General features: G+C 34.1%; 2 protein-coding genes across 2 annotated transcripts; both read left to right on the top strand.

Annotated features, from left to right (window-relative positions):
- Positions 1–566: 566 nt before the first annotated feature.
- On the top strand, positions 567–3,864 carry LOC143633930 (tropinone reductase homolog At5g06060-like). Its single transcript, XM_077102139.1, has 4 exons — positions 567–844; positions 2,217–2,433; positions 2,499–2,605; positions 3,570–3,864. Exons 1-4 carry the CDS (start codon positions 569–571, stop codon positions 3,750–3,752), a joined length of 783 nt encoding a protein of 260 aa, XP_076958254.1. The 5' UTR covers positions 567–568; the 3' UTR covers positions 3,753–3,864.
- A 2,530-nt stretch (positions 3,865–6,394) lies between these two features.
- On the top strand, positions 6,395–7,245 carry LOC143633941 (LOB domain-containing protein 33-like). The gene is made up of 2 exons (XM_077102149.1): positions 6,395–6,673; positions 6,946–7,245. The coding sequence occupies exons 1-2, from the start codon at positions 6,395–6,397 to the stop codon at positions 7,243–7,245; spliced, it is 579 nt and encodes a 192-aa protein (XP_076958264.1).
- The last annotated feature ends 7,051 nt before the right edge of the window (positions 7,246–14,296 follow it).

Genomic DNA, 14,296 nt, shown 5'->3' with positions numbered 1-14,296 from the left:
CAATAGACACTAAAACCAAATACCAAACAAACTAAATACAAATTTAAACGAAACTAAATTGAAAAAAACTAAAAAAACTAAACACCTAAAAATAAAACCAAATACTAATAAAACTAAAGCAAAAACCGAAATAAAACTGAAAAACTAAAACCGATAAATCTGAAACCGAACAAAAAACCAAACCTTTAAAAACTGAAACGAAAAACTAAATGTAGTTAAATCCATCTAAAACGAAACTAAAATAAAAAAAAAAGTGAACAGAAACGAAACTTAAACGGCACAAGTTTATAAAAACTAAAACTAAACAAAACCCAAAATGAAACCAAAATAAAAAATAACTATCTAAAATCATTAAGGAACGCAGGTATTATAATAGTATAGCGGATTAGAATATGCTTAATTATTTTATTAATAAAAATTAAAAAAATACATTTATTTATTAATGAAAAAAGTTATTTTTTTAATAGTAGTAAATTTGTATGAAAGTCTCTTGTTTGGTCAAGAAAAAAAAAGGGATAAACCCAACAAACAGTCAAAACATATCGAGAGAAAAGTAAAATAGGACAACATGAGCACTCCTCGATGGTCTCTTGCCGGAACAACTGCTCTAGTCACCGGCGGCACACGCGGAATCGGGTACGCCGTGGTGGAGGAACTGGCGGCTTTTGGGGCGGCCGTACACACCTGCTCTCGCAACGAAGCCGAGCTTACTCAACGCTTACAGGAATGGTCCGCCAAAGGCTTCACCGTCACCGGATCCGTCTGCGACGCATCATCTCCTTCTCAACGCCAACACCTCTTACAAAAAGTCTCCCATATTTTCAACGGAAACCTCAACATTCTGGTATTATTATTATTATGTTACTGGTGATTGATAGTATCTGATCTAAAGCATATATTCACTGTTCACATACAAATATGAGCACATTTTTATGTGCATTATATACTGGCTTAGGGACGGCAATTGATAGACCCAACCCGAACCTAACACAAAAAGAAACAGGTTTTCGGGTTAACCTGTTTAAGTAGTTTAAAAAAACTTTTATAATTATATTTTTGCTTCTGGCTTTTTCCAGTTTTACATTTTTCTTAGGGATGTGATCCTCATACACCACCCCTAGGCTGACTATACGTACCTATAGGAGCTGTATAGGCTATGCATCACTGACAAGTGTACGGAGGGGACAAAAAAAACAGCCTTTTGCAGCCTATACTACCGTATAGACCTATACGAGCCGTATAGGCATTTAATTGCTTGTATAGCACCTGGTACACCATAAAACCTCTATACGGTCGTATAGGGCTATACGACCGTATAGATAACTTATTTTTATGTATGTGGACCAGATGTTTATTAGTATGTTGTTTTCGCCAATTGTTTTGCTGTTTGCTTAATCATTGATTGATTATTGTGTATGGATTATTGTAAGGTGTAACATAATATAATCTTAAACGAAAGTTCTCGAGGTACAATTACAAATTACTTAGCCAAGTATGTTATGCAAATTTTAATAGACAATTTATTCTATTATATTATTCAACCATTCAGTATAAAACATAATTCTATGTAGGTGAAATAAAACATGAAAGGGTCGAAAACAAGAGCGGCTAAAATTGCTAAAAAATACGGTGCAAGTCCGGATGATGGCTTCATAAATCACATAAATATATGGTTATCAAAAATTTGTGTGCAAGAAGTTGTCTATACGGCCCCGTATAGGCCTATACAAGGCACTACAAACAATGACCGACAACGTCCGACACAAACTAACACGAATCAGGAGCTATAGGCCTGTATAGGCAAAAAATGGTGTGTGAGAATCCAAAATGGTGTATGAGGATCCTAAGCCTTTTCTTAAGATGCTTTTGCAATTTCCAATTCGTTTTCATGATTTTTAATAATTTTATAAAATAAATATTCATATTACTCATTTACTCTACCAGCTCTAACTATATCAATTTTGTATATATATATATTTTTCTAAAAGTGGGTTAAATGGGTCGTGTTCCGGTCAACCCAAATTTATGTGTGTCCGGTTGAAATCTTTGACTCGAATAATAATATGTGTCGGGTTTGGGTCGGGTTGCACATTTCAACCCGCCTACCCGCAGCCTGTTAACCCGCTTACCCGCAAAGGGGAGTTTTCAAATGATCCTTCCCCTTTTGTGTAGATAAACAACGCCATGTTTCTTAGCACTCAGTTAAATGTTTGTAGATAAACAATGTTGGGACAAACATTAGGAAACCTACAACAGAGTATACTGCAGAAGAATATTCAACTCTCATGACTACCAATTTGGATTCTGCTTATCATCTGTGTCAACTCGCACACCCTCTTTTAAAGGCTTCTGGTGTTGGTTCCATTGTTTTCATTTCTTCTGTGGCGGGTCTCGTTCACCTTTTTTCTGGATCTGTTTATGGAGCCACCAAAGGTATGTTTTTCTGACTCACTTTAAATTATCTAAAATTTTCTTAGGTTTTTAGTGTCTGTTTTCAGGTGCAATTAATCAGCTTGCAAAGAATTTAGCGTGTGAATGGGCAAAAGATAATATTCGGGTTAATAGTGTAGCCCCATGGTACATCAAAACCTCGCTTGTCGAACATGTAATATTCTTACTCTGTAATATAATACAAGTTTGGGTCAACCGGACGGTCAAAATGGTTTGGTTTCACCCGATTTGAACTGTTTTTTTGTTCTACTTATTTCAACATCGCTTGTTCGTATTAAGATTCAAAAATGTGAAAATCGTTCATTTATATTCGTATTATAGATATCCATAACCACATATTTTCAAAATGAAAGAAGTAGTTTAAATACTAGAGGTCAACAATTGGTTTGATTTATACAGACGGTTTTAAGTTTCAAGCTGTTAGGGGTGTGCATAGGTTTGTTTTGGGATCAAACCAAACCAAAAACTGAAAATTTGGTTTTTAGGTTTTGCAAAGCGTTTCGGTGTTTTCGATTTTCATTTTTTTATTACAATGCGTTCGATTCAGTTTCCTTAATTTTGGTTTTACATTTTGTGCTTGATAATATTTGCCTGAAGTTGTTTTGTACAAATATTGAATTTGGGCTTTAAGCTTTGGGTCTAATTTTGTTTTAGTTTGTTAAGGATTAATTGATTATTACACATGAATCTAAAGATTTTTGGTTACACCATTTATAATTTCTTGTAAATTACTTAAATTCGTTTTGGTATTGGGCTGATGGAAAATCGAAACCGAACTAAAAAATCAGTTTTTAAGAATCATAACACTACGTCATGTTTTTTTATTGGGCCGGTTACAGCGCACTTGTGCACACCCCTACAAACTGAGAACAAAACCATTTTCTTTGGTTTCAAGGGTGAATACATTTAATTGAAGTTGTCTGTGAAGTTTCGGGTGTCTACGGTAAAATAGGAAAGGGGCATTTTGGTCATTTTCTCAAAACTAACAAAAGTTACTCCTACACCCCAAATTCGTTACAAAATGGAAACCACAAACTCTAAACCTGCAAACTTAGTAGCCAAAGATGTTTTATGTAAATACCTTCTAAAACCTAAATAATTAAATTCGTTTTGTGTAGTTGTTAAGCGATGAACAGTTTTTGGATAAGGTGGTATCTAGAACTCCATTGAAACGCCCCGGAGAAGCAAATGAAGTTGCGTCAATGGTGACGTTTCTATGCCTACCCGCTGCTTCTTATATCACTGGACAGACCGTTGCTGTTGATGGAGGATTCACAGTTAATGGTTTCTCATTATCGTAATTTCATTTTATGTTCATGTTAGACACACTTTTAATAATCTGTTCTTGCATAATGTCATCTTTGTTTTATGAACATATTCTCAACAATCGATCATAAATGGTTCTTTAGGATTATGTTTCAGTTTTTTTAATTCTTCGATACAATCAGACTTACATGTGTTTACTATTGCTGGAAAAACGTGTCATGCTTTGTTCGACATGGTATGTTTAACACGACTAGGGGTGCAAATGAGTAGCTCCTCGAGAGCGGCTCGTTAAAAAGCTTGATCGAGCCGAGCTTAATCGAGAACGAGCCCGAGCCTAAAAATATGCTCGTTTAATAAACGAGCCCGAGCACAAGCTTCACTTATCGAGCTCGAAACGGCTCACGAGCCTGAACGAGCCTGTCATTAATATAATTATTTAAAATATATATTTAATAATTGTTAGTTAATATATATATATATATATATATATATATATAATGTTATTAAAAAGTAAATAAAAATAACTAAATAATATATATTATTTTATACATAAAGTTATAATAGAATATATATATACAAATAATTATAATTATATAGAAAATAGTTGATATAAAATAAACGAGCCGAGCTCGAGCTTTGAAAATAGTGCTCGAAACGAGCCAAGCTCGAGCTCGAGCTATGTGTAAGCTAAACAAGCCAAGCTCGAGCCTAGTCAAGCTCGGGCTTGGCTCGGCTTGTTTGCACCCCTACACGACTCTGGTAACCGTAAACCCAAACATGACATGTTCATTAGCACAAGCAGAAAGTTGAATGGCTCAAGTTTACACTACAAGAGTGAAGAACTAACAAATAAATATTGAGACGTATTTTTGGTAGAGATGGTGTTTTAGACACTAAAAGATCCTTGATTCAAGTCCTAAAATTAGTAAATGAAATTTGTCTTAAAAATACAAAGCTGAAACTATTCTTATATGATTGAAGTTACAGGTTATAGTAACAACGCTAGTTTTTTCAAAAGTACAATTTGGGAAACTTTTGAATGCCAAACTAGTTTCGATAATTAATTGCCAAACTAGTTTCCCTTTATCCTATTGATCCCTTGTTCTTATTCTTGATACGTGATTGACTCGTAATTATGTGTTATTGATATCCAACACTGATTCGTGAAATCGGGGGCAATAAAAGTGAACAGAGTTGGGTATTAACTCGATCGGGATTGATTCTATTTCATGCGCCAAGGAAAGAAACCAATAGTCGCAAGTTTATTATTACTTTCAAGATTTGATTTATTTCATTTATGAAACCGAGTTGTTTACTCTCTCGTATGTGAAAGGCTACAATGCGGCACATGATAACTTCAACAAAATTTTGGCATACCCTCCAAGGACTATTGAAGACTCGAATGAAGATTAATTTATGTTAGATGTATACAATTCTAGCTTAGGAGGTGCATTAGAATGTAATCTAGACTTAGCTTACGTTTATATGTACTTTATTAGATAATGGTACCAAAAACAAATGGGTATAACCACCTTGTTAAACTGCTTCATAGGCTATAATATGCCCAAAGTTGTAAAGATACGTTGATCATTTTCATAATCTAAACTGGTTTATGTTGACAGAACAAATTTATTCAATTGATCCCTTGTTCTTATTCTTGATGCGTGATTGTTTCGTAATTATGTGCTCTTGATATCCAACATATGCTTCGTCAAACTCAACACTAGTATATAAACAGTACATTTACCATCCAACTCAACGACTATTAATCCACCCCAAAAGAGATGAGATCCAACTACAGATGAACACCAATGCTAGGAATGTTGGTTTTCGTTGGCCTTGTTTAGCTTGGGTTTTTGTTGAAATTGCCTTAAAAAAAAGGACAGGTGAAGGGTGGCCGGCCCTAAGCCAGGTGGTTATTTTCATTTTTGTACAAGAAAAAGACAGGTGGTAGGATTCCTATACAAGAGAGGATGACCGGAGTGAGGTTATTTTCATTTTTGTATTTTTTGTAAGGGTAAAATGATTTTTTTACAAAAATTAACTTAGAAAAACCAAATGGACAATCACTACAAGAACCATGCTCTTTACCTAACTATAGTGTAACTATTATTATAAGTTAAAAGTGTAATTATTTCTATTACTTATAAACAAGTCACCACAAGTTTGTAACAGTTTGCTGTATCACTGCATGTCATAAAATGCACTCTTGATGGCCGGGGCTAGATAAGGTACATATCGTTTTCTGTCACGTTTACCCAAGAAAGAATAAAGCGAAAAGAGCCATTCGAGTGTCAGTCACAATAGAACTATTGCACCACAATCAAGTTGAGTTAAAATACTCTTATCTAGCAATTATTGTTTAACACATAAACAGAAAGAATAGGCCCCCATTCAGCTACCATGCTGAATTTATAGAAATGGAAAAAGGACCTTTTAGTTTGCTTTAATGCACAAATTAGGAAGGAATTGGCCAAAGTGAGTAGGCCACAAAGGAGACCTTAAAGAATCTACTTTAGTCTAATGTTACATTGTCCCTAAGCCACCAAAATCATGTCATATCACCTTTTCAGGTGGATATTAATCATGATATTTCAAGTATTAATCTCTAATATAAACTCTTATCATATCTTCTTTATTAGATCAGATCATCAAATAAATAGAAAAGATTTAGAAAATGACAGGAGCTGGTTTTTCATGTGGTGCATGCAAGTTTCTGAGAAGAAAGTGCACTATTGAATGTGTTTTCACACCATATTTCTGCTATAGCCAAGGAGCAGATCACTTTGCAGCAGTTCACAAGGTTTTCGGTGCGAGCAACGTCTCTAAACTGTTAATGAAAATCCCTTTGCAAAACCGAAGTGAGGCCGCTATCACTATATCTTATGAAGCGTTGGCTCGAATGCAAGATCCTGTATATGGCTGTGTGGCTCAAATATTTGCTCTTGAACAACAGGTTTCATAAATATCAACAGTTACCAAAACATCCTGTTCTCATTGTTAGTTCAAATTTAACGAGTTTGATATCAGTAGGTGGTTTAGGATACAACAAAGTACTTTCAGGCATGTTTTCTATAAGTTCTTCCTTGCCCATGCAAGTGAATTCATTCACAGTATTTTTTGGGTTAGAAAAGTTCAAGAACATTCAAAAATACCGACAAACAGTTACATGAATCTTAAACCACGTACTACTTTAAACCTTCTATTTAACCTCGTGTAATCCTGCAGGTGGCGAGCTTACAAGAGGAGATAGATCAGCTAACGAATACCATGATGGGTTATGTTTCATTGGGTCTGCCAAATCATGCAAGTTTACAAGATATCGATAACCTGAATCATGTGTTACCGTTCTCCTTTCAGTTTAATGATGCTAGCAACTGTGATCATCTATACCAACAGACTCCACCTTTGTTTTCTGCACCGCAAGCTTCTTGTTTGTTGGGCAATTTGGATGACGAAAACGCTCATTATCACAGCTTTAAGAATAATCCAGTGATGGAAAATGATTATAATATCTTAAACGCATAGTGTCTTAAGCGTTTGAATCCTATAAAATTTAAGTGGCACTTGTTTATTAGAATAATATGAACAATCTTATTTGATGTATAAACTAGTTGCATGCGTTGCTGCTTTTGCAAACAACATCACAACATGTTAGTTATCTTCAGAGACTTGTATAACATCGTATGTGTAATAAAAACACAATTTATTTACTCTTTTGTAAAGCGCCGTCATATTAATCATACCTAGCTTAATTATATTGGATTACTATATGTATTTATTAAGTCCATGACATTTTTCGTTTTTTTAATATTTGGTTTTGGATTTTTACACATTTCACTTTGCTAAGATCATCAATTACATGAATTTTTTTTAAATGGGAAAAAACACCTAAGTGGGTAAATGGTTTGTAAGAGAAAGAATATTTTTTTTATGTTTGTAGCAACAAGATCTGCTATGTGAAATAGCGGATCTTAAAAATTATTATGTTGTTGTCAGATCTTGTTTGGTGACATGGAATTTTTGTTTGAGAACCGTCATTTGAAATGACAAAACTTGTAAAAATAATGTGTGATCGCCTTTTGAGATAGCGGATCCCCGAAAAAAGATGTAATCATATCTTAAATGTACTTGACTGATGAGTATACTATATTAAATAAACGTTATTTTAAATGGCGGATAACTCATTATTTTTATAGGTTCTGTCCTTTCAAATGGTGTATCTCATACAAAACTTCCATGTCGCGGGACTAGATTTGACAGCATCAGAATACATTTTAAGATCTATAATATCAAATGACAGATCACCTACAAACACAAAAAAATAAAAATGAAAAGAAGACAGAATTACAAATTTTGTTAAACATATGTGATTTATGGATCAGATCCTTTAAAAAGTTTATTTGCAGGCGGTATCCTTTACATGATAAGTTTGTTCGATTTTTGTCCTTTTGACTAACTGTCATCCAAAAACTCAGTTAAATATTGACATGTGCTAAACATGTGAGGACATAAATGTAATTTCCACCGGTTTTAATAATTAATATATAAATATAATATAAAATAAAAGGATTATTAATATATAGAGCAATTAAATTAATGTGGGTCCCACACCTTCATCCCTATCAACTCTCTCTTCTAGACATTCACCATCACCAAGACCCACCCACCACACAACCACCACCTGCAACTGCGGCTCGTGGTTGCTGGAAATACGAATACCATCATCCCGTTTTATTACCTGATCGACATCCATATCCCAACCTTAGCATCGCACGGGCGCGAATGTTGTTCCTTCGGTCGCCACTAACAATAGAATTTGGGGAAGGTATCGAATATACAGTTGGGTTTTTACCAATTAGCAAGCTCACGATTTTTGGCCGGTATTATCGTTAGAGGAGAAGTTAGATCTAAACGAAGCCACAAGTTAAAAAAAACCTAGATTGGAGAAAGATTTTGAGTTAAAAAACCCTAGATCGGAAATGGCCGGCCCTCAACTTGTCACAACAGCAGAGCGGAGTGATATTGGATTTTGACGAATCTGGAGGCTCGAGAAGCATCGATCGATTAGAGATGGATTTTGAAGTGAATCAAATTTTGTAGGTGGTTGTTGTGTGGTGGTTGAGTTTTGATGGTGGTGAATGTTCAGATGAGAGGGTTGATGGGGATGAAGGTGTGGGACCCACATTAATTTAATTGTATCTATATATTAATATTCTTCTTATATTATATTTATATATTAATTATTAAAACAGGTGAAAATTACATTTATGTCCTCGCATGTGTAGCACATGCCAATATTTAACTGAGTTTTTAGATGACAGTTAGTCAAAATGATGAAAATTGAACAAACTTGTCACGTAAAGGACACTGTATGCAAATAAACTTTTTAAAGGACCCGATCCATAAATCGCATATGTTTGAAGGACAAAATTTGTAATTCTGTCTAAAAAGAAAAGAAGAAAAAAACTTTTTCTCTCTTATAAACCATTTACTCACTTGGTTGCAAATGTGATCCGATTGGTTCCAAATGTGATCCGATTGGTTGAAATGGGATCCAATTGGTTTCATAATGCGATCCGATTGGTTTCATATGCGATCCGATTGGTCCCATATGCGACGCGATTGAATTGCCTATGTGATGCGATTAAATAAAATATACAATGCAATTGCTTTCCTGTGAGAGTCAATTCGGAGCAGTAGCCCATTCACTAAGTTAAATCAGTCCCTAGTTTGGGTAGTATGGTTTAGTTAGATAGATAGTTTTTTCACACATATACTTTTTAAGCAGTTACTCGTGCCTATTTGAAGAGAGGAGTTACCATTAACTCAGAAAGGAACAGGATTCATGTGAGTTTCTGACCCTTTCTCTGTATGTTTTTCGGGGTTGTGTGCATACTCCTATGTGATTAATTAATAGACCTGCTTTAAGTGGTAATTGTATGCTATGCGAATGTTCTATGAATGATATAGAAATATTGAATGATATATATTCATGTAAGGGAAAGGTGTATGGTTGTATGGAAAGAAGGGAACATACCCTAATAATATATGCGAATTTAGGGAACAAGCCCTAAAAATATTTGCGAATGTAGAGAACAGACCCTAATAATATTTGTGAGGTTATAGGGAGAAAGGCTCATTAAAACGTAGAGGTAATTACGTATGTATTAAGTAAGCTATAACAAGAAAACATGAAAGAATGAAAGTACGAATGTTTGAAAGTATGAAAGTAAGAATGTATGTATGTATATATGAAAGGTAAACATGTTAAGTATGTAGTGATACATACTTAACATGTATGTGAATGTAAAGTATGTTGCCTGATTAACTAGAACTTACTTAGCGTAGCTGAGTTTTAGTATGCACACAAGCAAATAGGTTAAAGCATCTAGCTTGAGGGAGACATATGACATTGTACTGAAGAGGCTGGCATCTTGAAGAGGAATGTGATGATGTTTCTTTTGTTATGTATTTATTTATCTAAGACAACTTGAATGTTAATTAAGACAAGAAGCGAATGGTTATGTAAGATATGGTTGAATGTTATGTATTCCGTGAAAATTTATATTTCACTTTGATATTTAGAATTGTGTTTATGAGTAAATCTAATGTCCAGTGTAGGACACCCGGATCTGGGCTTTATATAAATAAAGGCAATGATAACTTAAAATCTGAAAGGTTTGTGCTAAAATGCCAAACTCTTGGAATGTTGCAAGTAGCAAGTGGGAGAATAACAATATGTTTGAAAGTTCAGGTTTACTGAAAGAAAAACAAACACAATTAAATAATATATTGTTCTTCATATTTAAAACTAACTTTTGACATCATCTTGACCATTCAAAGTTCACAAGATTAAATTTCAGCCCTTCAAACCCCCTAAAAAGCTTCTAAAAGAGGCGGTTCAAAGAAGTTCCATTGTCTCTCTCTTCAAATCCACAAATTCAGCCAAAAAAAAACTGATCGAGCTCCACATATTCAACGGTGAGGGAATTTCCTCGCCTGCTGCAGTTACTGTTTCCAACCCACTCCCCCTAATTGCGTGGAGTATTACCATGTTGAAATCAGTTTATATATATAGTATTGATAATGTAATTTGGAGAGAGCGACCGCTAAAGTTCAATAATCACCGGGAAGTAAATACGAATTCACTTTCTTCATAATCCCCAATTGATCAGAGCCGGCTCCCCAAATCTTTTCTAGGAACCTCGGTCGATTTCTGTCTCGTAGCCATCGATTTCAGATCAACTTTGTTGGTTTTGATTTTGGATTTCATAATTGCATGTAGTTGTAATTTATACTCCCTTCCTAATTTTACCCAATTGCTTCTCTGATTCCTTCAATTCCGTCATCAATTGCTGCTTCTCCTAAGGTACATCCACAATACCTAGCTTATGTGTTTTCCTTATTGATTTAATTTCATGTAATTTTATTTTGGTTCAGTTTATGAAGCATGCTAATGGACCACCTTCTAATCTAATAGATACACATGGGGTATAACAATTACAGTAATTTGAATGCAAATAATGTTGTTATGTTCAGTTTTTGGAGCATGTTACCTTCTAATACGTACAAATGACGATGCTGCATCTCAACTAAAGGTATCTAAAACTTAATTTGCAAGCTTATTATTTATTATTAAATTCAAAATTATGACTCACTGGCCATCAATCAATATATTTGTTTTTTATGATTTATGTGTTCATGTGCAGGAGGATTTGTACCAAAAAGTAACTAAAAGTTAAGGTTTGTTTAATGCTTGTCGAAGAAATATTTGTTTGAAACCTCAGTTTCTGCATGATCTTTTAAACAATTCTGTTCATCTTGGAAGGTAAATCAATAAAAATTTCTTCTCTTTAAATTTATATTTTCCTTTTTTCAATTGAAAATACATGATTTTTTTGACTTTTACCACTTAGTTTTGTTTAATCTATACACCATCATTCCTTCCAATTTATATAGATCAGGAGCTTTCAAATAAGCAAATTGTTCAAGAACCTGCAGTTAGGAAACTATGGACACGGCCGCACGGGTATGTGATAGAATACAAACACTCAACGCTCTTTCATCAAGTGTTACTTATTTTTGGACAGTTAAAATTATTCTTTTCCCCTAACAATGATTTTTGGATAGTTACAAAGTTGTTGTCATCATGCGTGATAAAGATGAAGAGATGACGTGTGTTCTTTTCGACGATGCTGCCATTGCTCTTCTTAATATAAGTGCTGAGGAGCTGCAAACTTGCTGGTTTACAATTAAAATCAATCTTCTTAATCTTATATGTATTTATTTATATAGGCCTATATATATATATATCCAGCTATGTGTTTATGTGTTTGTTTTTGACATAAGTATATGCATATTCTTTGTTGGGTTTGTTTTTTTGTGTTTTCTTGTATATGTTTTTATATTCTCACCCATGTATATTTCTACATACTGATGTTGTCATTTTTGTACAGGGTGTTGATGACCCTTCTTGGGCTAAAAATTATTTGCTTGAAAGTTTACTTTGTTCAAGTGTCATATTAAGGATTAAGATTGATGGTCACAATTTCGCATCTCTTTATTCTTGCCGGTTTACAATGTCAAAATACATTGGTGATCATATGGCCTTGGTACCGAAAGATAGCATTACCTCTGTCGTTGCTACATGTGGACGCATCCCCAAGATGATGGTTCAGAAGATGTTGAAGATGAACACGCCGAGTTTCTTGCAAAGATTACACCTTATGAATTGGAATTCGCAGACGAACTGTTATCGGGACCACACATTCCATTAGTCTCATCTATTACAACCACTTCATCGGTATATTTACGTTTCATGTTGTATTATGCATTGTTTCTTTTTCAATCTAATGCTTTATTGACTAATAATTGCAGGCAGTTATTGATAATGAAGACGAGACAACTTCTGTCATTTCTAAACTAGAAGCTACTGAGGATGATGCAAAAGTTCCCACCACATCAACAGAACGTGACCCAGATCAATATCATGGAAAACTCATACCTAGGAAAAATCAGATGCCACGAGGATTTAATGACCAGACAACAAGGACATTTAATTAAATATTTCGCACAGTTTGGCTTTTATTCACCATGTATGGTTGTTTCTTGAGATTTTCTTTTAACTAGATTATATAATGTTCTTATGTTTTGTAGTCAATGGACCAAGGCTCAATGTAAGCAGGGAATGATACTATAGAAAGTGGTATTTATGATAAATAGTCATTTGGTGAACAACAACAAAAATGACAAATCTTGGTTATGAATTTATTATGACCAACGCCAAATTTGGAAACATATGATGCAAATCAAACTTATTGTAATTTTGGAAACATGTGAAAGTTGAGGATAACACTAACACTTAATGGTAATAGTTTTTTATTGATCGAAAATAAAAAAACTATTACTGATGCTATCGAGTGGTATAAGTGGGCCTACTACTATAATGGTTTTAATCTTTTTGTAATCCATTAAAGTAACACTCTATATTAACACGTACCCCGTCCACTGAACGGGTATAAAACTACATAACTCTCTAGACAACATAATCAGATCATTAACAAAAGGCAAACCGACTAAACCATAAACCAAATATAGAAAAGGATTGAAATCACATACCCTAGCTTCCCTTTGTATGGGCTCAAATTTCATGTCACTGTATAAACATATGAGCATCGATATAGATTATTGTTTTTTATTGCATCATAATGGATGAACAATATATTGGGATTATGCATTGCAATTGAAGGCTAAGGTCACCAAGGATACCTTTAACATCACCAGACACGTCACTTCTATAGTCGACGCCGGTGCAGCAACAAGGGTAGGTGAGGGTTTACCTTCATTCCATCACCATCGTCTCCAGCCCTAGAGTGTTGAAGAAGAGGGAAGAAAATATGGAGAATTGATGTGCTAAAAGTAGTTTAATAATTATTGACTAAATTAACTAAAAATAAACACTAAGAATACTCTAAACTCTCTAAAACTCGACTAAATTACTAACCGGTAAGTGAACCGATCGACTCTAGTAAAGCTAAGTAAATCCGGATATCGAACCCACGAGACTCTCTAAATTACGTTTATTAGCTAATTAGACTCGACTACACACACGACTTATTAATTTTTATATATATTTTGGGGGGGGGGGATTTAAATAAAATACTAATTAAACTAATTACTTAAATACTAATTAAGAAAACAAGTAATTTTAAATGAAAGCAAAAGTTTGATTTAAATAAGATGATGATAAGAAAACTACCTAGGCTATAATCCCCTAAATTTCAGTTATGAATTAACCGGGAAAATATTCAGTTATAGACTGGGATCGTAAATTAGACACTTAAAAGAAAACCCGAGCAGGACCCTTGACCCTTTTCAAGAGACACCTATGGGTTTCTAACAAGTTTTAACGCATACCAGTATTAAAATCAAGTTCCCTTACGGTCACCTAATTAATTATGATTTAGTTCCTTTATAATGAAATCCTACCTTACAGCGCGGAAATGAAAGGCAATTTAATATATTTAATTGATTCAATAGACAACAATAAATAATAAAACCTAGACGGACTCCTTAC

This window comes from Bidens hawaiensis, unplaced genomic scaffold (assembly GCF_021521415.1).
Source record: "Bidens hawaiensis isolate Kalapana, Puna unplaced genomic scaffold, B.hawaiensis_p1.1 tig00006950_1, whole genome shotgun sequence".
NCBI lineage: Eukaryota > Viridiplantae > Streptophyta > Magnoliopsida > Asterales > Asteraceae > Bidens > Bidens hawaiensis.
Note: the sequence above shows the minus strand (reverse complement) of the source record. Positions and strands in the feature narration are given on the sequence as shown.